This window comes from Prenolepis imparis, unplaced genomic scaffold (genome assembly GCF_030444845.1).
Source record: "Prenolepis imparis isolate NDT839.2.m4 unplaced genomic scaffold, iyPreImpa1.0 SCAF_8, whole genome shotgun sequence".
NCBI classification, from domain to species: Eukaryota; Metazoa; Arthropoda; class Insecta; order Hymenoptera; family Formicidae; genus Prenolepis; species Prenolepis imparis.
In genome coordinates, this window is record NW_028141166.1 from 15,174,159 (window position 1) to 15,202,137 (window position 27,979).

Below are 27,979 nucleotides of genomic sequence, written 5' to 3' on the forward strand. Positions count from 1 at the left end.
TTTAATACTTTAAAATATGTAGAAGTAAACTAAATGGACTTGATAAAAATAATCAATATAAAATAAGTCATATTTAATATATCTACACAACTTCCTTTCTCTTTGGTAAATATATTTTCATACATATATATAGTGTAAAAGTAAAAAATATCTTTGATCACACACATTAAACAAAAAATAGACATTTTAATTGTTCTTAAAAAGTCTTATTTTTCCACTTGCAATATAATTGTTTGCTTTATCATAAGCTACAGAAAAATACTGACTTGATAAGATTTCAAAAGTAATCAATGTCTCTATCACATGACACACGTGGATACATTTAATACATTTGATAAATCAGTATTATTATCTTTTGAAGTTATTATTAAAAACAAGTAAGATTTAGATATACGCGATTTTCTCCTGATATTATTCAGAAATTATATTTTAAATAATCTTCATAAATATAAAATATATACTTAATATGTACCATATAATCAAATTCACATCTTAAATTATAATAATACTCATATTATAATTACATAATATTTTGTGTATTGCAACTTATTCATTATTATTCACATATAGTAATTATATTAATTGTAATAAATTTCGAAATATCACTGCAATATATGTAGCTTTCAAATGCAACAGAGAGAATTATATGCCATGGAAATTTCTAACTTCAGTAACATTCTCCTTATTAAAAAAAAAAAAATAAAAAATAAAATATACAAATATATAAGATCCTTAGATATATGATGATCTTCTTACATATAACTGTACGTTAATGCAATTTTTTCGAGTATACTATTACACAGATTTAACGATCCTTAGAAAGATTTAAGGAATCTCCCATGTCGGCCGATTGCGACGGTTGTTGCTTCTTATGCAACATCGTCATGTCCAACATGCCTCCAAAGTCAGGTTTAACACTCGATATTGTCAGATCTTCCGTTCCTTGATGTTCGCCAGGTCTGCCGATTTTCGCGGAGTCGACCTGCGCTTCCAATTTCTTACGATCGCTCGTATAATCCTCGGCGCTCGCCGAGAAACTTCTGCAAGCTGCCTCCGAGCCGGCAGTTTTGAAGGGCGACGAAATCGCGTCGACGGTGACGAAGTCGCTCGCTTTGCGTTCGTTACATTCCATGTCCTTCGCCGGCGAGATCTTGCCGAGGGGACTGAACAGATTCGCGATATTACGCATATACGTGGACGGCGAGGGCGACGAGGTTCGCGTAAAGTCCGCGATGGAGAAGCCAGATAGCTTCGCCAGATCGGCGGTGGAGAAGTTGGCCAGCTTCGTCAGATCCGAAAACTTGGTAATCTGCTGCGTGATATCCGCCAAGGGAAAATCAGAGTTTGCTGTTGTTCGGCTCTTGATGCCGTCGACGGCTAGAGGATTTGACAGCTTCGAGAAGTCTGCTGGCGCGAAATCGTAATCGCACTTGGCATTTTTCACCGATACCGTCAGCTCGCCCGATTGGAAACTCGGGATTATCTCCGATGGCGATATGTGTTTGGAGCTTACGATGGAATTGCCGTCTTTTATCTGCGTGATGGACGCGGCATCGTTAGGACCTATACTGTCTTTTTTAATGCCATCACGAGAGGTCGACGGCTGCAACACGAACGGCTTGGATGTAGGAGTGATTATGGCACCTCCGTCGGGTTTGAAGTTGACCGGGGCGAGGAAAACAGCCGCGTTACTAGCTGTGAGACCCACACCTGGCGGAACGGGTGGTCCAAGTGATTCCGAGGAAGGTACCAAGGGAAATTTCATGGTTAAGAAGTCGGGCGTATTGCCGTCTTCGGAGCCTGGGCAAATCATCTCCCTGATCACGTCCCAGTATGAGCCGTTTGATCTATTTCGACCAGGCAATTTCGATGCTAGAGAACACTATTAATATTAGAGATTATTAGCATAATATTTAATAAGTTTTATTAAGTTAATTTAATATTACAATATATTTTTATACATTATATTATTATTAATAATATATTATAATATATATTAATATATATTATAATATAAATTATTATATTATTAATATATATTAATATATATTTATATAATATAATTTTTAATGATTGTTAATGATTACTCACTCGTAAACGTTCGAGGTATGTTGTATTGTTGTTAAAAATGGCAGTAAAATCGATGCCACCTTCGCTCTTATAATATTCTATACATCTTCTCTACAAAAGTAAATGATAACAGTGAGAATCATGATAATAAATAAAATCTTTTTTATGTAAATCTAATTATCTTTAAATTTCACATCTTACTTAACTGAATTTTAATTTATATACAGTAGTAATATTGAAATATGTGAATTATTCATTAAGGAATACTTACAATCTCTTCCAAAGTATCTTGAGAGAGAAAATGTTCCTGTGATAATGTGTAACTGAGAAGCATTGGTCGAGGATACTCGTGAGGTCTATTTTCAGGTGGTGGCAGAGACCAAAAGACGTTAAAATTTGACTCATAGCAATTGCCATCCATATTATAAGGAGCTATAAATTAAAAATGGATAATTATAAAGTATACTGTATGTGCAAAAGAAAGTTTTTAATATACTCACAGCATATCAATCCTACACACGGTATATATCCATTATCACTAGGTCCCTTCATTTTGATCTGATAATCCAATTGAGAATCCACGTCTCTTAATGAAGGTGATGCATGAGAACGTGGATGAGAATGATACCATCCTACCAGTGTGACACGTTTCCATTCCATGGCTCTTGCAATTTCAGCTTCCACAGCTGCTGCAGCCGACTTCTCCTTGCCAGAGTATCGGCATGGAAATGCACATGTTATAGAAAGATCTACAACGAAATACAATGACTCAATCAATCAATATTCTAATTGTATATAAAATACAATAATTATGTACTTCATATATAATTAAATGCAGTAATTATGAAATGTACTGTGTGAATTGATATCCCAGTGTCCACCCAGATAGCCGCAAATTTCCTTGTCTGTTAAATGACAATGTAAATCCACTAATAAAGCTGCAGTAGTCGTAATAGTCACCAGGAAAGGCTGTATTTTTCCAAGTGTACTAAATGATGTCAATTCTACCATTGTACTCATATCCCTGCAAAGTAAGAAATGTATTATAATTTTCATGAATGAAGATATATATAATCAAAGAAAACAAATATATGTTTCTCTATAAGCTTACATAGCATGACTTCGTATCCCTAGATTAGCATGTTTCACTGGAACTCGTATTATCTGTATCGGAGGACTGGTTTGAATTTTTTCGCTACTCTCCTCTACAGTTTCTGTCAGTGTCATTTCCATCATCTCAATACTTTTAAGGAGTAAAGAGAGAAGAGGGATGCGGCTTTTTAACAAAATTTAAAAAATTCACATATATTCTCTTTTACTTTCTTTGTATGTTTGTCATGTCGGAAAGTTTTCACTTTTAAAATATATATTTTATTTCTGTTGCTTCTTCAAAAACTGTGATTGCAGTATCTTTCATACAATCAATGTGAAATATATAAAAAAAGTTTCTTTTACAACAAATTAGATAAGTACATGTATATGCATTGCACGATAGCGTTGCTACCTAACTTAACCTTACCTAATTTGACAGTATATGAGTATGTTCGAAAACCTACTGATAGAAGTAACTTTTAATTAACCAATCAGAACAAAAGGAGAACAGATCTGATTGGCCAATTAGAAGCTACTTTGAAGAGGGAGAGGCTCACTTGTACACTTGCGCACAGTACAATTGCACACGTTGCAATTGCACACCGTGCTATTAGAAACATAAAGTTGCGCACAGTTCTTTTGCGCACCGTACTGCTAGGCACCCCTACCGGCGGGGTGGGTGCGGGAGGGGGGGGGAAGGCCCCCCTTGCACCCCCACGTGTATGTGTGTGTGTGAATAGAGTGTGTCGCGCATTTTCGTGTCCAATTGCACGGTGTGCAAACGAACGGTGCGCAAAAGAACTGTGGGCAAAACAACTGTGCGCAACTTTATGTGTCTAATAGCACGGTGTGCAATTGCAACGTGTGCAATTGTACTGTGCGCAAATGAAGGCTTCTCCTTTGAAGAAATCCATGGGTAGGATTTCCGAACGCACCCTATATGTAGAAGTCAAGGATCGATCAGGATCGATATTTTCAATGATCGATTAATCGCGGAAGATTGATAATTTCTAATTAGACAGTTGGCATTACTGGCGACATTCCGCGTAAACATCGCGTCGCGCGGATCGTAGCTTCGTTTAATTATAATTGTCGCGTGCTGTTCTCTCAAATATGTGTCGCATATAATTAACAAAAGCGTATAAAATACATAGGTACGTACGATTAAAAGCGGAAGTGCCAAAGTATGAAAAGTCACGTACGATTAATGTCGGGAATTCTGCACAAAGTATCGCGCGATTGAAATCGCAAGTGCCGTATAGAGTCGCGTCTGTCGCCTACGATTAACGTATTTACGTCGGGAGTGTCGTTCAAATTGTCGTGCGATTATTTTATTTTGCTAATTAATGCACGAGCGTGATCGTATTTTCGCGAGCGTTTTGCTGTGTAAGACGCGATAACCTGCAAACGAAAGAAGATGAGGAGGAAGAGGAGGCCCGGGGAGGCATCGGGCAACGGCCGAGCAAAACCTTGTCGTAAGTAGATTATAACTATTTCGTTTACTATTTAATACTTGTGAAATTATAACAATTACTCGTTTATCTCCGCGATAACGATTCATATTTTACAGAATGTAATCCATAGGATGGATATTTTATTTTCGATATATTTTACTTTTAATAATTTTTAATAAAATAAATTATATAAAGTTCTCATAATAATACACATAATTTTTTATATAAAAATTATATTTTATCATATTTCATATATATTTGGACCTGATTTGTTCGACGAAATATAATTTATATATAATTTATTCGATTAATAAACTATATCTTTGTCTCTTTTTAAGAACGTAGCTGAAAAGAGACAAAGATATATAGTTTAATCGGTCGATTGAGTTAATCGGAGATGGTGAAACCGGCCCTATAATCTCTATAATTATTTTTACAGGTGGCATCATTGCGGCGACTTGCCGCGTATTTTATCAGTTGGTATCATTGCGGCGACTTGCCGCGTATTTTGTCAGTTGGCATCATTGCGGCGACATCCCGCGTAAATTTCGTGCTTCGCGCCGCGCGGATCGTAGCTTCGTCTAATTACAATTGTCGCGTGCTGTTCTCTCAAATATGCGTCGCGTACAATTAACAAACGCGCATAAAATACGCGAAGGATTAAAATCGGGAGCGCCGTATGAAAAGTCACGTACGAACGTCGAGAGTTCCGTACAAAATATCGCGCAATTAGAATCAGAAGTGTCGTATAGAGTCGCGTGCGATTAACATCGGGAGTGTCGTTCAAAGCGCGATTATTTTATTTTGTTGATTAATCCGCGTGCGTTGTCGTAATTAATCGTGTTTTCGCGAGCGCGTGTTGTGTAATTATGAAGACGCTATATAGAGTAGGAATAAAAGAGGAGGAGGCCCGGGGAGGCATCGGGCAACGGCGGAACGACCTTGTCGTAAAAGTAAGGTCATAACTTATTTCGTTTATTATATATTACCTGTAAAAGTATAATAATTATCTCGCCGCGATAACGATTCATTATTTTGCATAAATGTATAGTGTAATGCATAGGATGGATTTTGAATATTTTACTTTTCAAAACTTTTAATAACTTTTAATAATTTTTCATAAATAAATTATAATAAAATTCTCGTAATACACACAATTTTTTGTATGAAAATTCATCATTTTTTAATCATATTTTATATATATTTAAATCTAATTATTCGACGAAATATAATTTATATAATTTATTCGATTAATCGCGAAAGACTATAATCTCTATAATTATTTTTATAGGTGCGGCATCACTGCAGCAACATTTCGCGTAAATTTCGTGCGTCGCGCTGTGCAAATTTTAGCTACGTATAATTATAATTGTCGCGTGCTGTTCTCTTAAATATGCATTGTGTATAATTAACAAAAATGCATAAAATACGCGTACGATTAAAATCGGGAGTGCCGTATGAAAAGTCGCGTACGCTTAACGTCGGAAGTGTCGTTCAAAGTGTCGTGCGATTATTTTATTTTGCTGATTAATATGCACGCATGATTTTATTATCGCGATCGTGTGCTGTGTAAGTGCCAAAAAGACGCTACAAGTACGTACAAAAGAGGAGGAAGAGAAGGCCCGGAGGCATCGAGCATCGGCGGAGCAACCATGTGGTAAGCAAATTATAATTAAAACAAATTTATATTAAATTTATTATTTAAATTTTGAAATTAAAATATAGTTTAAAATAGGTTAATATTAAGAATAAATTTGGAATAAAATTAAAAAAGAAAATAAATTGAAAAAAAAATAAATATGAATATTTAAAATAATTTAATTTACAGAAAAACAAAAAAAAAATTATTGCATTAAACTTTATTAGAATTAGATAATTAATATATAATAAAAAATTTTATATTATATATATTTATTATATATATTATATTTATATTTAATTTTAATATTGTTTATATACAATTTATAATTATTTAGCTTACTTTTTAAAAATTAAATTTTATTATATTTTCTATAAAAGATCTAAAAAAAGAATTAAAAAGTTTAATAATTTTTATGACGCAATTTTATTAAATATATTTTACGGTACGAATAAAAGTTTTGCGCATTATTGACTTTTTCAAATATTAATTATTTTGAAAACTATTTTGTATATATATAATTTGGGTTTTTTTATATGTTATAGATTAACGCTTTGTACTATAGAGCTCCGCTGCTTCGCATCGTGTCGGTGAGTGTATTGCATGTATACATATATAATATTTTCTGTATATGTAGATTAATCATAAAAAAAAACTTCATCAAGAAAAAAGAAGCTGCAATGGATAGACAGATAATAGACAGTTTTCCCGTACCGACGAAGATATGATTAAAAACGGCTAATTTTAATAAACACGCGAGCATTTTTACTTTTAAATAACTATTGTACCTTTCAAAAATTTGCATATCTACATATACTAATATGCAATAATGATAAAACTTTAGATATCTTTGAAAAGTTATATTTATATTCATTCGTGTGTCTCTCATCGGTGCTTTAAGCGAAAGAATAATCTTAATAGTTTTTAAATAAAATATAAAAAGAGAGAGAAAAAATATATATATTATATATAATAACTGCAATCTGCATTTTTAAACATAATATTAAATTTGGATATTTATATATATAATAATTATTAAATAATGCTAGACTCCGAGTTTATGATTATTTTCATTTATGATTACATATTCGAAACGTTATTTCTGTTGCATACAAAATTTGTTCATCTATGCTTAAAAATTGAGATTCCGAATGTTTAATACATATTATAACTATAACCGATTTAATTTCTCCATACCTATATTTAAAACGCGTTTAAATTTATATGAATTTTAACTGACCGGTTGCTGTGCTATTTAAATCTACTGTCTATTATTATATATATATATATTAACATCGAAGGTAAGTCAGAATATGATATTAATCTTGAATATATTCTCAGAATTATTATCATATATGTTATAACATAAGTATTATTTTTGGATTAAATATTTGAGATTTTATGAGATATAAAGTTAAACCTTTACAAACCATTAAAATTTATTTATAAGGATTCGATTTTTTATATTCGATTCGATATATAATCATATAACAAGATAAGAGTTATAATATCAATTTTCCTATCTTCTAAAAAAATAATTATTATTATAATCTTATTTATAATTTTATTTAAATAACGTGCAAAAAAGAGAGATAATATATTCAAGAATACAATAAAAGAATTAACTTTTATTTTGAAAGACATTTTTTGTGTCTGAAATTATTATTTATTTAAAATAAATATATATGTGCAACCATTCATCTGAAATATTTAATATTGAAAATCATGCAATAAATCTTTCATTTAATTGTAAGATATATTGAATACATTACGACTTTTTCAGTACAGATGTTATTTAAAGAAATGCATTCTTAACTTTGTCTATAAGTTTAAAAGTGATATTGAAATTTATAATAAATTTTAAGTTCTATACATATATGTGTTCTATGTGGCTTTTTTTATAAACATACTTCAACGACAGAGATATTATAAAAATTAGAGACACATTTTTAAATATATTTGTAATATTCTTTGCGCAAAATACGTATGTGTAACAAATGTAAAATCGATATGCTTTTTCAAAAATTCAATAGTTTGTTCATACTGATACTCATAATGATATTGCTGGGACTACAAAGTCCTTTCATGTATGTTTCAATTATCGTTATGTAAATTGACTCTGTTTTGTGATGTGTGCTCAGCACAGGATGAGCATGAACGCGTCGAAGCCTTCGGGCAGCTCTGCTTGCTACACGCATCCAAAATTGCGATCATATAAAGTTGCTAGAGAGAAACGGAAGAGGTGGGGGGTCGCCCAATTTCTAATAAAAAAAAGAGAGAATGTCTACAGTTTACATATTCTCAATAGATAAGCATTTAAAGTTCTTTCTATATACTTAAAAGATATTTATTAATTTTTTAGAGTAGGATGATTATATCACATACCCGAATTATAATCCGAATTAATTCATACCCGAATATATCCGAATTAATTCGAGATATTCTAACAATAAATCGAAAAACTCTATTCTCTGAGTTTTATATTCTATCCAAAAAAATAAAATGTTTGTATATTGTAGCTATGAAATGATTAAATTGATAAAATGATTAGAATAAATCATTTGCGAGAAGAATCAAGTATCAGTCAGAAGAGTTAAATAATGCTTCAGAATAATTAAAATATTATTATATATTATATATAATTATTCTACACATATTCTATATATTATATATAATTATTCTACACATATTCTATATATTATATATAATTATTCTATATATTTAATTATTCTCAAGCATTATTTAACTTTTTAATCTGACTGATACTTGATTCTTCTCGTAAATGATTTGTTCCAATTATTTCATCAATTTAATCATTTCATAGCTACAATATACAAACATTTTATTTTTTTGGCTAGAATATAAAAATTTGACGCAATGGCTATTTACCAATTAGATAATATCGTATTTATAATTAAATTGAAAAATAAGAATTAATGTTTGATAATGCTAATATATATAATAATACTTTATTATATATTACATAAATATTATAATTATTATATAATTACATATAATAATTATAATTATATATAATTATATAATAATTATAATAATTATATAATATATAATAAAATATTATTATATATTAGCATTATCAAACATTAATTATTTATCTTATATTTCAATTTAATTATAAATACGATATTATCTAATTGGAAAATAGCCATTGCGTCAAATTTTTATATTCTATCAAAAAAAATAAAATGTTTGTATATTGTAGCTAATATGAAATGATTAAATTGATGAAATAATTAGAACAAATCATTCGCGAGAAGAATCAAGTATCAGTCAGGTCAAAGAATTAAATAATGCTTGAATAATAAAAATATTATTATATATTATATAATGTAATTATATAGTAATTATAATATAATTATATATGTATAATTATATAATAATTATAATAATTATATAATATATAATAAAATATTATTATATATTAGCATTATCAAACATTAATTATTTATCTTATATTTGAATTTAATTATAAATATTTTTGATATTTATAATTAAATTAAATTATATTATTATATTTAAATATAATTAAATTGATATCATCTAATCGGAAAATAGCCATTGCGTCAAACTTACAAATTCATAAAATATGTAAGTCTGAAGTATCAACGGAAAAGAATTTATTCAGAAGCAAGTATATCAACAATTAGATAAAGAGATTTATAGGTAGATTTATAGAAGATTATTAGGGATTTCTGAGGTATAATGAGACGTGTTCGACTGTATGAATATAGTTCCAGTGCTATTGTAGACATCACATGGGCAAACTGTTTAGGCGGATTATGGCGACAAGCTCTTTGTCACATCTGTCATATACGAAGCGTTATATTCCATTTCTATGCTATATTTCGATATCCAGAATTCGTTTCCTTTTGCCTACATCGATGAGAGTCGTCACATAATCCAAAAATAGGATTAATTTTGATGTGATGGCCAATATACATCGTGTAAGCAGAAACTTACGAGTCCTCACATTCAGTCAGGCTTGCTGTTTCTATTCTTTTCGATTTAATTCTATTTTGATCTGCAAATATGAATTATTTGGTCTTATTCGAGAGAGAGAGAGAGAGAGAGAGAGAGAGACCTATTTATAATAATAACTGTTTAACAATATTTATATACAAGTGTATGTGAGAAATATAATACTCAGGAAATTGTTTCTACATTACGTTACATATATTAATCAGCCATCATTTTTTATCAAATGTTTTTGACATCTTATATGATTGGCTGCTAATCTTGTCTAACATAAAGCGTAAATTTTGTTGAGAGAAGACATGAACAAAATGACAGTTTGATTATTAAAATATTTCGTTTATTGTAAGAGAGATAACAGGTTTATCTTGTACTCATTGTCAAAGTATAAAGACAACACATATATTACAATTAGAATCATTGATAGCGATTCTCTCTGGATGCTGTGCGCAATTAAGAAGCGTAGTACAACGCGTTTTCTTCCATTTTCATCCGATGTAGAAGAGACGGGAGCATCGGGGGTGCAATTCATATTTGTTGCTGCAGTCAGGAGCGGAGAGAATTGCACCTTTAATCAAGATTTCTACCAATTTGCGAGCGCCGACGGCGCGAAGACAAAGCCTATTGTTGCCGTAACTGGTCGGAGCTTCAAGTGTTCCAACGCAACGGTGAGAGCCTGATGCGCGTGTATACCGGGTGTACTGACACTGAGAGACCGATAAATCCACGGTTCCTGTCTCATATGGTTTATTAAATGATTAAATTCTTTCGTTGATCGACTAAAAGTCGTTAGATAACATACACAATCCGTCAGATTATGCGATGAGATTATGTGTGATTGAATCTTTTCAGATTTATCATTCAAATTTCTTGTTTTTCAATATCACGCGAAAAAAGTCAGTCTACATTTTACGAAATCTGAATCTTCTGCAATTTCTAATTGATCTAAAAGAATTGTATTGTGTAATTAACTTATAATTAACTTACCAATTATATCATAATTATTATCTACAATTTAATTAATATTAAAAATTAAAAGTAAAAGGTAAAAGCCAAAGTATGATGCAGGCACAAAAGATATAAAGTACTAAAATTTTGCAATTAATAAAGTTTCAAGATATATACAGGAAAAGATATTTAATTTTTAATATATCTCTGATAAAATTTGGAAATTATTTTTCTCAATTTTTATTTTTATATTATTTGATTTCATGATGCATAAAATTATATATTTTTTTTTGCTAAACGTATAACCAACACAATCTATAATATGAATAGCTGTTTACGGATTACACTGTATACGCATGTCTTCACTGTCGGACCGGGACAGGAGAAGAGGATGAGGATTTCGTAGTGAAGACTGACGCTCAGGAACCGTCGTGCTAGTCGCTTCGCATCCCAGAAGCCTCTATCTCACCGTTCGCTTCCGGCTAAGCCCGCTGCTGTCGCATCCCAGGCAACTTGAGGCTACTCATAGTTCTGTTTGTGTTTGCTAATTGTGAATTGTCTACTTCTTGCCGGTGGCTTGCGTGCATGCGGCGCAAGTGAGACAGATTTTACATCTCGCATTTGCGAACAGCGGAGACAATATATATGTAAGAGAAAGATAGAAGGAAGGGAAAGGGGGAAGAGAAACAGAGAGGGAAATAGAAGGATGCGAAATACAAGTCGTACGAGGCGAAGTGAGCTTCCGGCTGGAAGCACATCGCCTACGAAATGCTCGGACCGAGGAAAAGCCACCCCCTCGGGCCAACAGCCGGGCTGACTCCTTCATCCCCATACCTAACCTTACGGCCACCACCGACTACTCCGCACCACCGCTTTTGTGTCGTAGATACTCGAGTTTACCTCACTAGTCGGCGGTTCTTGCACGAGCACCATTCGCTAAGAGGCACCCGCAAGCGAGAAGATACCAATTTTTAGCCGCCTTTCGTATCTCGATCGTACATTGAGTAATTCAAGGATTTTTACCGTACGTTTAATCAGTCGTAGGGATATTTTTCAACATATGCAATAAATTTTACTCTATTCTTTAATATCACAAGTCAAGTGTCAATGTAATTACAATAAAAAAAAGATAAAAATACAGACGAGGGAAGATAATAAATAAGAGAGAGATTTTTCAGACATAAATAATAATTTATGTTGAAGGTAGATAATTATATTTTCATGTTAAAAATAAAGTACTCTTTTGTGGTCCATTGAAAAGTTTTAAGTGTGCTCTTAACTTAATCATCGCGCGCAACGAACAACGCTTTAATGAAACATCGGTACTGGCCGTCGGATCGTTTCAGTTCGCGTTAATGAGACAATTTTCAATGTCGCCCCCACGAAATAAAACGGTGCCGCGGTGCTCGCGCTATTGTGAGGAAAATGCGCGCGGCGCACCCTCCGTCGGATGCTGTTGGCCGGGCGGACCGCTCGAAATATCACCCCGTCTCTCCAGAGACAGGGGACATATTGTTCGGTTCAGTAATTCCTCGCGTTATTTCCCGTGTGTTTGCTTTTTATCATTGTAAACTGATATATTGTCCTGGGTAATTCTCCCCCTCGCGCGACGGAGAAACTTACGGACGCGGCAGAGAGAGGGATGCGGACGCGCGAGCGATGAAGGGGTCGTAATCGCTCGGACTAGCGGTGCGGAGTTTCACTTCGTGAAGTGATGGAAACGAGATTACACTCGGCCATAACGTTGGGCTGCCTTCTTTATTTTTAAACGCGGTCGCGCTCCACGATGAAAGCTTGTTTTAACGCTTATCCGCGCGGAACTATGTACGTATGTACGTACATACGTGTCCGGAAATGAATTTGATAGAGTGACAGCGCGCAATTGTCATAGAGTTCTGTTTTTCATTTCAATCTCGTATTTTTGATCCGTGTTAGTTCGAGTTGACGTCGGAAAAAATTTCACGATTCCTATATCATGGAGAAAAATTTTTCTAACAGTGTGATGCGAAATGCAACGCCAAGTAATTTGATTAGCGAGCGAATTTGATGTCAAGTAAAATTAAAGTAGAAAATAATAGAAAATGATAAATTGACGATATATAAATCGTCTGCAACACTTTCTTCATATAAGACATATGCAAATTCAATAAACATTAATACAATATAATAATTTACGATCTAGCACATAAAGGAATATAATATAGATTTGGAATTATCAGTTTATAAAAACATCTTATTAGATATATAATAAATAGACGTAAAAATACGTTCCACATTTTTACACATTTAATGGAAAGATAATTACTACAATTTATTTCTTTTATTTTAAATAAAAATTTCGATACTTTAAATTAAATTAAAATAAAGTTTAAATAAAAGAATATATAAATTCTTTTTACTTTTATATCGTTTAAAAGTTAGCGATAACAATTTTTCCTTGGCTGATTGTTGGTCCATCATTATTGAGATATTGTATTGACATGTATGTACTTCGCGTCAATGTTTGAGCTTGAATTCTCTCGAGTGTCGCGTAAGTGCTTGCGTGCGACACTGTGATGTACACGTTCGTCATATGGCGTGACACGTGCGCCAAACGCTAAACTCGTCGTACTGCAAACAACGAATTAAGTCTCACCGGCCGTCTCTCGCTTCAGACCCGAATCAAATTCTCTGTTAGTTTGAGACTTGTCAATAAAACGTTGCTGGTGCGACCAGATCGATCTAGTTAATGATGAATGAGTGTTTCTGTTAAGTATTAAATACGAAAATATATGAATGTTCTCTTCACGTAAAATTTAGCAGAACAAACATATCTTTTTTTAAAAAAATAAGATTATACATTTAATATAGATAATAATAGATTCGATTAATTTCAAGCATAAAATGAGCAATAGTAATTTTATTTAAACGCGAATTATAGATGTCATATATTACATAAACAAGGCGGTACTATTGTGTATAACGTTGGAAAGATCGTAAAGTAATCATTCGGCGTCGTCTTCAAGTCCATTTAGAGGGTACAATTGAAGCTCCCAGATATACACAACGATAAAGACGTACCTACCGGTGGAACGTAATTTGTGTTCCTCTTCAGTTAATTACGCGCGGGAGGTATTGATATCGATGCGATGGAAGGGGTGAGACGAGGCGAAGCGATGTTTAAAGGGCAACGGTGTAATCCGAAGAAAGAGGCGTCGAGGCGCATCGCGGCGTCGTTGAGTAAAATGGGTGGTTATACCGAGATGTAGTAGTAGTAGTATAGAGAGAGAGAAAGAGAAAGGAGGGAGGGTGAGAGGGAGAAAAAGAGAGACAGAGAGATAGAGAGAGAGAGAGAGAGAGAGATGCGGTTGTGTGTCACACCGGGGGTTGCCGTCTTAGTGAAAGCTGGCATGATCTAGCACGGAAGATCGGGAGAGAAAAGAGGGTGTCTATCTGTCTTTATCAGCCGAGCAGGCAGGTAGAGTCGTGTCGAACCGTCGTGCCACTCCTGCTTCCCCCGCTTACCCCCCTTTCTCCTTTCATCGCTTATATACCTCATCCCTCTCGCCGAGAGCTACGCCAACGGCGAGAACACCCGATTGGCGTTTCTCTCTCGAACGAGGGAGGACATCACGCACCCCTATTGGCTCCCAGCGAATCCATACTCGGTATTCATTCGTCACCCCATTCGTCGACCCCTCGCGGGGCCGAAATCCCGCGTGTTCCCCCCTTTACCCCGCGTATTCTCTCTCGTCTACGTCCTCCTCTTCGACACCCCTTGTGAGCGACCGATGCGACTCACCCCTCTCTCACGAAGCGCCTTCACAATGCATTTCACCGCCGGCGCTTTCACCTTTCGCGCCGGATATTTCTAAATAAATACTTTTTTAATAAGCGTTGGCTGCGCGAACGGCAAGTAAGCGCCGTAACTGCAGCGCCATTTTTCACCCCCGTGTTTTTGTGCCCCGGGAGAAAATTGGATTTCCACGGCCAGTCGTTGGAGTGCCAGTCACTTTTCTCATTCCGATATATATATATATATTTGCTGTATCTAACTGGGGTACCACAATTTCTTACTAACATTGACAAATGATTGATGCAGAGAGATTATCACCTTCCTCTCTCCAAGTAAAATAAAAATTTTATACAAAATGAAAAATATATAATATGTGTACAAAGTTAGTTATAAAATCTGAAAGTTACTGCGAGCACACATTTTCTTTTTAAATTTTCTTCTAGTTAAAAAGAAATAAAATTTCATTATTATGTAGATGCAAGTCTTGTGCAATAGTATAATATATCTATATAATCTATATATAAAAAATAATTACACATAAGTTTATATAATATTCAGAAATGAAAAGTTCAGAAAAATATTCAAATAGAAGACAATTTTAAACTTAATGCGCATAGGTATTTGTTAAGATTATATGAAATATGATATTTTTTATCAGAGATATAAAAAATTGTTTTAAATTTAACGTCTTATGATTAGAAACTCATCAATTTAAACAAATTAGGCCGCGCTTCTCCTTCTGAATGAGGATCGAAGAATTATTTATTGAGATTAAAATTTGATGTATAAACGGTAATTTTTCAAGAAAAAAAAGACAATTTATCCTACTGGCATTTAAAAAAATGAAAGAGTGGCATTTAAAATCAAGACATCTTACAAGTCCCAATGAGCGGCGGTGCATGGGAGAGAGCATCGCCGATATCTGGCTTCCGGAGCGGCATGGATCGGTGGTTGGCCGACGTGGCGGTGAACGAATTAGGCTAAGAAGGAGTCGACGCCTCGGCTCCGAAAGGAGATCGATGCAAAGTGTCGAAAGCGAGGAGAGCGAACCTTCGCCTGTACTTTTGACGTCGCCAGTCGCACCTCGCCCTTTCTGTCGCGAGCTCGAGCGACTCGCGCGGCAGACAGAAACGGAATAGCCGCGCCGTGACATCCTGGTGGATAAAAGCAGGAAAGAGAGAGAGTGAGAGAGAGAGAGAGAGAGAGAGAGAGAGAGAGAGAGAGAGAGAGAGAGAGAGAGAGAGAGAGAGAGAGAGAGAGAGAGAGAGAGAGAAAGAGAGAAACGCTCGTCGAGAAACGTGGGGATGAAGAATTTTACGGGGTGACACGGGTCGAGCAACGAGAAACAGGCCATGGATGTCGGCTCCGCCTATCGTACCGCCCACGCCGGTGGTGGTTGTTGCTAACCTTCCCCTTCGCCCTTCACCCTTCATGACGCAGCTGGAACCTTCTCGCGGCTTGCCAGCAGGCAGCGCACACACGTCATCCTCACCAGCGGTGAACGGCGCCTTCAACCGTCGCCCCGGGGTCGCCGTCGCGATCCATTCACGATCCATTCATCGGAAATCATCGGACTCATTGATTTTGGACATTAGGAGTTTTCCCGGAAGTGATCCAAGTTGTGTATCGGGTTGTGTGACGTCGGCTGGAGCCGTGGAATCGTGGACCGCGCTTCAAGATTAAAGACTCTCTGCTGTGAAACTTATCGAATTGAATGGAAATACGAAGGAGAATAGCGGAGGAAAAATTTTGGTGTACATGAAGGATGATTGATTTCAATGATAATAATGTTTAAACAATATTTTTTTCTTTGAGACAGATCGAATGATTCTTCGTGCTCGCGAAATTCCAAATCATAATTGATCAAATGCAAAGAGATTCCAGATTTATATCTGGATGATTACGAGTAAATTAAAAATGAAACGGAGAAACCAGATAAGGGGATGGGACGTTATTGGTGATCATAAAAATGGAATGTGAATTGATTAGAGGACTGGAACCAAGAATCTTGATGATGCCGACGGACAATCAGGATATTGTAAAGTTGACTATTGATGTGTCAACCATCAAGTCTCGGAGACTCTATTTTTGTGATGAGGACGAGAGTTTCTTGAATTTAGTGTCGTCGACTTGTGTCGCGATGTGTGTAGCTTGAAATTCTTCGCGACAAATTTGTACAATTGCCGAGGACGGTATGAAGAACGTGTACTGTGACTGATGGGAAAGAATTTTACGCGAAACTTGAATTATATTCAATGTTGGATGTTCGAAAACTAATCGGAAGTCGGTGAAAGTGTTCGGGCTGGTAGAAAGAAAGTCGTGTTGTGTGAGCTGTGCTGCTGGGTTCGATTAGACGGTGAAATTCCCATAATTTCTGTAAGTATAAACAATTAAGAAAAAGCAACATTTTTTATTAATTTAAGAATTGTTAATAAATTGAACAATAATCAATATTTTTTTAACATTGTATTTATATTTTAATCTCATATTTCTTTTACGTTATATTCATGTTCTCCAAGTTGTAATTGTTTCTGAAGTATAGTAATATAGCAGTTTGTATGATATAGATAAATGTAATACAGATAAATTTACGAAATATTAATTTCTACGAATTTTAAAGACAGATTAGAAGTTACTTATATTTTATTTATATTTAAATTTATAATATATACATATATACATATATAATAAGATTAATAATTAAAATAATATAAAACTTATAGTATATAAAGTATATAAAATAATCGTCTTTTTCAATCTGTATTATCGATCATTTATGACATTGATTTTTATTTTATTTGACAAGTAAAACATACAAATTTCCGTAGAAATATTAATATGGACCCAAAAATATATTATCTATTATTGTTACTGTTGTTGTCATAAAGATGTATTGATGACAAAGAATAATATTAATATAACATATATCTTCGTATAACAAATATTTTCAATAACAAAATGATAGCTCGTCTGCGATAGAGAGCGTAACGCAGTCGCGTACGCATATTCAAAATTTAGTTCATCAATCGAAGGGTAGATTATGAGATCAAAGGTTCAGTGTAATTAGCCATGATTCATGGAAGGATAAAACGAAGATATATACCGCTTTTCTGCATCCAAAGAGTATTAAATAGATTAATTTTTTCCCGTGTGAGCACCCGTTCTATGTGATTGGGTTTTCAAATAACATTCCTTGCGTTAATTGTTGATTACATTATTTTCTGATAAAATTGAACAGATTGTTTATTCTCCAATTTTAATTATTGCTTCAAATTTAGCAAGAAATATTAAGACCTCACAGCAGAAAGAGAAAACGCAAATCTTTATAAAACAAATTATATTGCAGATATATAATATAGAAATTGGTAGTCTACGATACTCGAATTATTTATCTTCATTAATGCAGCTTTTATAAATTGACAATATTTATACTATTGTGTAATAGAGATTTAATACATCTTATCGCCTAAATTCTTAATATCTTATCGCTTTGCCACTTTATTATTTTTATCGCCCATACAATGACCGATCTTCATTAGACTCGAATTTATCTCGCAACGAGCATCTTCTACATCCAGAAGAAGATGTCGGTGCAAATAACGTGATTAACCGACGACCGCATCGTCCATCTGCGCTCTGTACAAACACAGCAATCTACCTCTTTCCATCTCCTCCTCCTGTAACTATTCAGATATATACCTACGCGATGTATCGCGTATTATAGCGATAAAAACATTTAGCATTCGAGAGCGCCTCGACAATCGTCACGAAGGGGAGCGTAACAATTCGCGTATCCAAAACAGCGTACACGATGTAAACAAACGTCGAAGCAGTAACGGTGCGTGAGTGCCACTGGAAATTAACGAACAATTAGTTCGCCTCGTCCATGTTTTATAAATACCTTGCGTTCTCTCTCTTTCTTTCTTTTTTGTACCACCGACGGCTATTATTTTCGAGGATTCGTTTGCCTGCTCGCGCCTATACTTACGTGCTACCTAGCTAAAAGTACCCTACGTTCGAGCGTGTGTCCGAAGTATCCGAGTATTCGAGCGAGTACTTAGGGCTTTCGAGCACCGCACGGCCAGGAGAGGGATCTTGTAGTGTTTCGTTGCCCTTAAAAGCGCGCGGGGTGAGATGCGGCGGGTGAGGGTATATAGGCAAGGCAGCTTTTCGCGTTGCAGCCTCTTCAAATCTCGTGCAAACACTCGGTGCGGAGCTGCACGTTCGCCTCGGTACGGCGATTAATATCCCAATAAGGCCTCGTTCACCAAGCTCACTCAACCGCGCGCGGCTTCGTTGTTTATTCATTGTATCGTTAGAATACTCTCTCCCGTGGGATAAGTCGTCTAGATGGCTACTGCGCCACCGCCATCCTGATTTCGTAGATTCCTTGGATCGAGAATTAGAATAATTAGAAAGGTTGAGGTTGATAAAGGTTGCATAACGCTGTCGAAAAGATGATGCAAGACGATAATATTAATAAATATAGAAAAATGAAAAGATATCGTGAAGATATGTAGTAATCGACGATCTCTATCAAAACTTTGAAGACGTAGTGAGAGAAAGGGAATTTTGTAATACTTTAAATTGAAATTTTAAGATGTTAAAAAGATTTAAACATTGAAATCAAGATTCTGGATCTTTGAAATTTTCAAGTCCTGAAACCTTGAAATCTTTGAAACATAAAATGTTTAAAAATTTTAATCAGTTATTAGTCTCACTGAAATGGATACTTTTTTATTATTGTCAATAGACAATTGATTAATCATAGTTAAATAAGAATAATTATCCTTCTTCCTTTACTTCATTTACATGAGCATTGGTGCTAAGTTTCTTATTTTAAATATAATAGCAATGTGTCAAATAAGTTTCATTAAATGGTTGTACATACTATAGTTGATACAGTTTTGATATCGCGCGATTTCGACGATGAAGTTTTTGGATGGAATCTTCGCGAGTACATGCCAAAATTTGTCATTTAATATTACGAGCGCAGCTGACGAATCTACAGCGGCTGAATAGCGAAGTTTAAGAGTGCGCGATTAGCATATTTATCGAGCGTCCTGCATCATTCCGTTCGCCGGTGTTAAAACGAGGCGACACACCGTGGCATTAATTGATCAGCCGACGCTGAGATACGACCGGCCTGGCCGAAAAACTTGATATCATTTTACTGGTCAATCCGCCCAATTATGCTCGCCTGTGTCCATCTTTATTTTACGCGAGTTTTATTGCGAACTAAGTGGAGCGAAATTTCGCGCTCGGAGAAGATCGCTTAATTAGTCGAGTATTCGAGTATTCGGATGTTAAACTCGCGAGATCGACAGCAATTTCTAAGAAACTGAGTGATGTAAAATGAAGTAACTTTTGCAAAGAATAAATTTATTTGTCATAATTAGAAAATATATATATATATTTTTTCTAATTATAACACAAATAGATTTATTATATAAATATATAGTATACAGTACCGGCCAAAATTATATCACCTTTTGATTTTTTCAGCATAACTTGTTTAGTGCACGGATCTCTATCAAATCATAACATGTTTTGAAGGTTGGTATAACATTGAATTATAATTCAATATATGTTATACCGTCCTTCAAAATATGTTGTGATTCGTGTAGAGATCCGTGCACTTTAAAACAAGTTATGCTGAAAAAATCAAAAGGTGATATAATTTTGGCCGGTACTGTATATATTTATATTTTGAGAGATTTTTAAAATTTTGGAGATTGCTATTGTGCAGCGGGATGGGCTTTATAATGTTATAACAATCGAAGAATAATATAATGCTGAAATTCAATCATAGATTGTACAGATATCGTTAAGCTGCAAGTAAAATTTTATTTAATCCACCCCCACGCAACTGACAGACGACGGAAGAGAGCGCGAGAACGTCCTCGAATTCAATGGAACCGCCGCGACTTCCTTTCTCGCTTTATTTTCCCCGTCGTGGAGTCTCGGGCATTATTACGCTACTTGATTTCGCATCGAGCCAGCTGTCTCCGATTATTCGCTATAGAAATTTCGGGGATTCCGGTTCAAAGGGAGACCCCGGTATCCTCCGCTAATATTTGAGGAGAGGCCCCGCGCAGTCTTGGGTCTTACCGGACGTCGCGAACGGGCTTTCTCATTGTACAATTATCCTCGGGCCTTTTTCTCGACGAATAGACACAACTTTTCGGTTATGTAAGTGCAACGGGTATGTAACTGCCATACGCAGTCAATAAAAAAATTTTTATCACGGGTTTTAAAATAGATATTTATCATTTATTATGAAACTGATTGTAATGTGCTCTAAAGAATATTTTTAAAATATGCTATTTATATGCGTGTACGGATAAAATAATTTCTAAGGATATAATGCTATTAAACATTTTGAAATAATGATAAATAAAGGCTGAAATTTATTTAGAGCGAGAGAAGCTTAAATCTTATAATTCAAAAAATTGACAATTATGTCGAATAAAAATCTGTTCTTTGCTTTCCTTAAGATTAAATCTGTCTTTTTCTTAAGAAGCTTTAAGGCTTTTTCAATATTTGACAGCGAATACTATTGCGTTAATATACCGTTTCCGATTTTGCGAAATTGATGAATTAACGTGCTTCGATTAAAGATATCGTCAATTTGGGGAACTCGTTCTCCGATGGCGGCGACGCCACCCCTCGCGAAATACCTTTTTATCGAGTGATCCCATGAGAAACGATGCGAAGCGATGAAGCTCGGGGGAGATCACGCGAACCGGAAGAGTAACTGAAGTATAAACCAAAGTATTCTGAGTATTCGTGGTCGTTCGAGGGACGGAAATTGTTGTCCGCGGAGTTCGAGGCATGCGATTTAAGTTTTTTGCAAGTCTTTTACACCTTTCCACCATATACCCCAATTTTTCTTCGTTAATATTTTGTCTCGCGTCAAGAATTACAGCTAATGATTAGCTCATAAAACGTTCTCGGTGCCATGATTTTTCTCGCAATTGTGTTGCGTATTCTTTATTTGTTTGAAATCGATGTAAAGTACAAATTTTTACCTTTAGATGCCATGCAGTAATATATATTGTATCTCGTATATATAATGCATTGTATTATACATATAATGCATCTTATAATTTTCTTAATTTTTCGTACTTTCTCGTAATTTCCTGTTCTTTTGTAAACTTCTTACTCGATATTATAATGTACATAATATTCGATGTTATCGCGATAGAACGTGTTTATTCCGTACATCTTCAAATTTTTCCGCGATAGAGGAAAATTGCGGTTGGTGCCCGTAATGCTGTAAATACAGTGGATGTGTGAAACGTGAAAAACGTGAAACTTGAAGTTCGTGCTGTTTCAAGCTATCCGTGACTTAGAAACCACCACCCCATTATCACCCCGCTCTCGCCTTTCCTCTCGACCCGCGTGAAGCTCGTCGTCTCGGGCCAAGGATCAGTGAGATGGTTAGCAAGATAGCACTTTGCAGCGCTACAAACGCTCGCTCGCGGCCGGCGGGTGGCTGTCGGTTGTACAATGATCGCATGTGTAGGTGAGATACACGTACGAGGGTGTGCCTGTGTGGGATATGGTGTGTGCGTGACGCGCGGTGTCGAGGATGGGGCCGAAGGTGGTTGGTATCTTGTTGGAGGGCGAGAAATACGAGCTGGCAGCCGAGGCTCCTCCAACAGCTTGCGTGCACGCGCGATCGAATCGAGAGGAAGCGAGTGTGAGACGGAGAGACGGAAAACGGGCGCGAACGAGTAGGACAAGGTAAACGCGCACGGGGTCGTTTCGCCTGTTCGCAACCCCCTTTTCGCTGTGCTCTTTAAAAAATTAGCTTCTTCTCCGCGCCGGAACGTTCCCGCCGACGCTGCGTTATCGTGCAGTTCAGGATTGGCCTTAGGAAACAAGCGAGAGAGTAGTCTTTTCGGGGCCAACATGCAGCTAACGATGATTAGCGTTTTAAATTATTTATTTATATGACTTGACAAAAGTGCCGTTCATCTTCTTAATAATAAATGATGCAAATTAAACCAAAAAGAATAGCATTTTTTAAATTAATGTTGAGGCAACGAATAATTTGGATAATCAAGGATAAGATTATTTTGGCAAATTTAAATGCAAAATTATAAATAAATTACAGATGCTTAAAGATATCTTCAGAGAATTTTGGATAAACGTATTTTTTGGATAGAAATTTGATATTTTACTTTGTATTATTATCTACACAGATTTTCAAAATCTATTTTGCAAAATTTTTTCCATGTTCAATAACAACAAATCTACTTGAGGAACATTATGCCTAATTCTGTTAATTTATATTCTTTTGAATTATACGTATCATTGAATTATACGTGATATTTTATTAAAATATTATAATATTTATATTATAATATTTTCATTTAATATAGATCTGGAACACTATAGAAAAGCTGTTCTAACACGGTGCAATACGGGGTTGCGTAGAGGAGAGGAAGTGGTACATTAATTCCGAGTTACCCCTCGAATATCCTTCCACCCCCGTACGTGTGCGCAACACTAAGACTACTCAAGAGCGGCAGTTAGCCCGCGGTGTTCAGGACGGCTGGTAATTTGTACGGAGATATACGATAGACAATAACACCAGTAAGGGGCAGCAGCGCACCGACTAATTTGTTTATCATAAGTTTATCTTGATTTATCGTCGCACCCTCACCTGTGCCTTTCGTAATACCAATCGCGAGTTTTGTTTGTCTCTCTCTTTCTCTATCTCTCGAGTTACGGTGAATAAATTTTCTCTCACATTTCTTTTTCTTTTACTTCTCTGAAACCTGCTATACACCATAATTACAAGGTATTGTCCTTTTTCATGTGATTCGCATAAATATTTTTATTCGGTTTTTTCGAAGGAAAATTCGTATACTAAAATATAATCATGGTATAACTATATTGCGGATTGTTCGACCAATCGAATTTCGAGCAATATCTGGACAATTGATAATTCGTACAATGTTTCAAATGGAATGTTGAAAAATTCATTGTGAAGTGAATTTAATTCGGTTCGTATGAAAGGCTCGTACGCATATTACAGGAAAACCGCTCGCATGTCCGGCAAGAATCAATCCGGTTATGTGTGTGTCCTCTCTTTCTGTATATATATTTATATAAAATAATATATAATTAATTAAACGGTCGATTTTATTGATCTATAAAGAGCGTGAATGTACATTACGTATCTGATGTGCGGCAAACGTAATTCTATCGAAATATGCAAGTAAATCTGTTGTAAATTATATAATTTGTAATATGTTAATAATTGAAAAAACAATTGCAAAGAGCGAAATAGAAATTCACGATAAGACTGCAAGTATGTTGGTTGTTGTATGAACTTTTATTTTTATGGAACATACATGTATTTTTTAAAAAGTTTTATGATCACTAAGTTTTAACGAAGCTCATCATTGTCGCAGTTTGCGAAAATTATGAGCATTATCAACAAAGATGAATGATATGCAACGAGCACTCGTATCACCTGCTTCATGTTATATATTCTTATTTTGAGAACTAAATTTTGAAAAGCACTGTGTAAAATTTAATGAAATAATTTATAATTTCTAGTTATTCTTAAAAAAATCATTGTTTGTTATTTTATATTTTTCATAATTAAGATATGATATAAAATAACAGCAATACAATCAAGGTGATATAAAAAAAGATGTTTGCGCGTTTCTATTTGGTTTGTGATGAATATGTTGTATAAAATTACTCATTAATAATTATCAGTTTTTTATTAATAAAGATTAATAAAGATTTAATTAAAATAAAAAATAAAATAAATAATATATAAACGCGCGAAGTAAACGTTAGAAAATATGAAACTTAGTCGCTTGTTCGCGCGTATTAACGAAGCGAGAATGGTAAAGGTGTACCGGAGGAGTGTCCAGTCACGCTATGGAAATTATGACGTATTACACGATTGCCTTTTCAACGTTGCACGCAGCCTGCTCATGCCGTGACTAATAAGTAGACACATAACGCAATTTAACGCGCATTAAGACGGTCTAGGACACGATACTGAAAAGAATTTGAACGATGTGATTCGGAAATAGCCATTCACTCGAAACATGACGTGAATTATCTTACCTAGTGGTTTGTTCACAAATTCAAATGAAATTTTGATTGTAAAATCAGATAAATCATGGAATTATCTCTTGAAATGGAATTTAATGTACAGAGTTCTTTTTAATCCACAAATTATTTATCTCTATAAATGAAATATTATTAATAATGATAGATTTTTTGTGATTTTTAGAAAACACAAACTATGATATTTAAAATTCTACAGTTTTCTATATAAAACATGGAGAATACAAATAGTTTTGTACTTTTCAAAATGTATAGAAAAATATATATTCACTTTTCTTTATATTTTATAAAATTATATCTTATAAAATTATGCGCTCATAAATCTTCCAAAAAAGATTAATATTCCTTGTGTAATTATATATTATTCCCCGTCCGCATCATTGAAAGTAATGAATTTTACAAACGTTTCTTTTTATCGCTCATTATTTCATTTCTTTATGAGAGTAATATTTCAAGGATATCAACGCAGTCGCATCTTTTTGCTGCATCGTATAAAAAAAAAAATTGCACTCGCGCAAATTAAATAAGCTTGTTCATAATTAAGCGATAGGTCGTGACGGTAGTGTATACGTATCGTGTAATAAATAATTATAGATATATGTATATACGCGTGATATATACATGTAATAACTCTGTCCTCGTTAGGCGTGCTCATTACGCATTTAGATAGGATCGTAATGCGACGGGGAGATGAAAATATAATTATCCGCTGGGGTTTCATATTGCGGGGGATCGATCGCACGAGATACGCGAACTACGAGCCAGGTCATCTTCTTATGGACTTATGAACTTGTGAAAAATTAAAGTGGCAAATTGGCGACACGTTTCGCATGAGCGTGCGCGCTGCATACACCGCGTGTATATATATGCATCGCCGAACATTCGTGTACGAGTCGTCGGTGTTAGTGTGCGTTAATTCGAAGCGGTCAGTTAATTAAAGTAATCGAGATAGTACGGGGCACTCGGTAATTAGTAGTTGCGGCTAACGTGATAATGCGATCTCGGATCGGATGCGATCACCCCTCCAGCATGGCGAGACTTTACACGATATTTCGAGTAGAAAGATAGGAAACGAGGAAACTCAAGCAAGGTCGCATTTTATTCTCGTGCGTGAGATTTTCGCGAAACGTCAGAGCAGTTCTCTAAAATTTATCAGTTGCAAATAACATTTAATTCGCGCAGCACAGAGGTATAATAATCTGTTGATTGAAAAGAATATTGTGCAAAATTCCATTCGGGTAATTCCATGACATACTTAATTTTGAAAATTTTAAAGATTAAATTTATTTCCCTTTTATTTTTAGTGATGTTTGCTTATATTAATACGAGTTATTTCGCATGTCGAGTGATTATTCTAATAAGTTGTTATTTCAATTATTTTTATGACCACGCATCCTTTGACGATAAATTTACAGATCTTTCAAATATTAACTTTCAAGTATTAGCGGTGCAACTATTAGATATATTCTTATTTATTTGTGCAATTAAACATTGCAATTCAACGAATAAAATTTTCAAGTAAATTCGAATACAGTAACATTTTGATTTTGAGACAATCTGCTCTCATCAAGATGCTATTAATCATATTCATTATCTTATTATCAGAAGCTCATTGTCACCACCTAGCTGACGGTAATGGCTTAGCTAGCTACTGATAATCTATTCGATAACTGGCGCGAGCAAGATGCGTGGACGACGATTAACATACATTATCATAAAATATACATTTCCCCATCCCGGAATAATTTGTACACCTTATTGTTGCTAATACACGATTACTTTCCGGCGGGTAATGCGTTCTAAGCTTGCGGGAGTGGGGTGTTGTGCGAGCATACCGTAGAACGAAACCGAGGTGCACGGGCACACCGGAAGTTCATGCTTATTCACTGAGCACCGAAAGGGCGACCGGGTATAATTTGCGTATAAATTAAGCGGAATGAATCAACGGCAGGCGATTAATCGCAATGGCTCACCCGCGATAATAACAATGCCCGTTCGCTTGTTTATGAGCGCTAAACGAATACATTACGTTTTTCATTATCCGGCCACGTGGACACAATATCTAGCATTTCCACCTTTTTTTTCGTGATGCCTGGTCTCCCCTGGTACAAACGTCTTCTCCTCCTTGATACGCCTTGGTGTACAACCGTGATAATTATAGTTTAGCATACGTACTGTGAAAGCAATTTTGTAAAGAAATTGAAGATCAAGAGTATGCTAAGGAGAATGTATAATTGGATTAGGCAGATTCAAGCGGTAATTATAACGATCTTGATAAAGCTGGTAAATTATGGTGTATATAATTATCTTTATTTTTTATGTGTATGCACAAGAAAATAGAGATGCTTGAAGTAGAGAAGTGAGAAAAAAATACTCATCAAGTTTTCTCTTTTAAATAGAGTAACATTGAATATATACAAAGCTTTTCTACTAATTATTATAATTGGCATTGCCATTTTATCAATTAAGACAATTTATATTAATTGTATGAAAAATTATTTCATAATTTTGAAAATTTTACTATCTTAAATGAATTATCTATAGAAAATTGTCAAACTTGTCATTACAAAATTTATCGTGTAATATCGATAAACTATTAATTAGCCCTTAATCCATCCGTAAAATCCCATAAATAAGTTTCAAGTTGTATAATATGTAATATAGTTCACGTGCCGCGTGAGGACGATATTGATGGAAACCGTGAGAAGTGGTACCGTTTATGAAAACGCGATTCCCATATTTTAACGTTGGTTGGAGTAGCATGTACCACGAAGGGGGAAAGAGAATGGAGCGATGCGAGGGTAGGCGGATTGCACGAAGTAAACAGGCCGTGAAATTACCTTTTAAATATTAGATTATGATTAAATGTGTACCTACCTTCGAGGCACTAAATGTTCAGCATTA

At 34.8% G+C, this 27,979-nt stretch overlaps 2 protein-coding genes and 1 long non-coding RNA gene across 3 annotated transcripts in view; 2 read left to right on the plus strand and 1 right to left on the minus strand.

The window, feature by feature from the left end:
• Positions 1-417: 417 nt before the first annotated feature.
• LOC145939912 (uncharacterized) lies at positions 418-3,581 on the minus strand. The gene is made up of 6 exons (XM_083044549.1): positions 3,182-3,581; positions 2,925-3,094; positions 2,571-2,819; positions 2,342-2,502; positions 2,092-2,181; positions 418-1,882 (listed from the first exon to the last, which is right to left on the minus strand). The coding sequence occupies exons 1-6, from the start codon at positions 3,304-3,306 to the stop codon at positions 806-808; spliced, it is 1,872 nt and encodes a 623-aa protein (XP_082900675.1). The 5' UTR covers positions 3,307-3,581; the 3' UTR covers positions 418-805.
• On the plus strand, positions 2,413-2,923 carry LOC145939915 (uncharacterized). Its single transcript, XR_014425916.1, has 2 exons — positions 2,413-2,537; positions 2,613-2,923. It is a non-coding gene; the product is annotated as an uncharacterized LOC145939915 (long non-coding RNA).
• A 12,698-nt stretch (positions 3,582-16,279) lies between the features above and the next one.
• LOC145939682 (uncharacterized) overlaps positions 16,280-27,979 on the plus strand; it is a 29,784-nt gene continuing 18,084 nt past the window's right edge. The window contains exon 1 of the mRNA XM_083044176.1: positions 16,280-17,347. The gene's annotated coding sequence lies outside the window, so the exon portion shown is untranslated. The remainder of the gene's footprint in view (positions 17,348-27,979) is intronic.

Bases quoted from the DNA above. Each gene is read 5' to 3' on its own strand.
- LOC145939912 (XM_083044549.1), bottom strand. From the start codon at position 3,306: ATGATGGAAATGACACTGACAGAAACTGTAGAGGAGAGTAGCGAAAAA. The intron at 3,095-3,181 runs GTAAGCTTATAG...CTTACTTTGCAG, and splicing joins GGGATACGAAGTCATGCTAT to GGATATGAGTACAATGGTAG. The intron at 2,503-2,570 runs GTGAGTATATTA...TTTAATTTATAG, and splicing joins GTGTGTAGGATTGATATGCT to CTCCTTATAATATGGATGGC.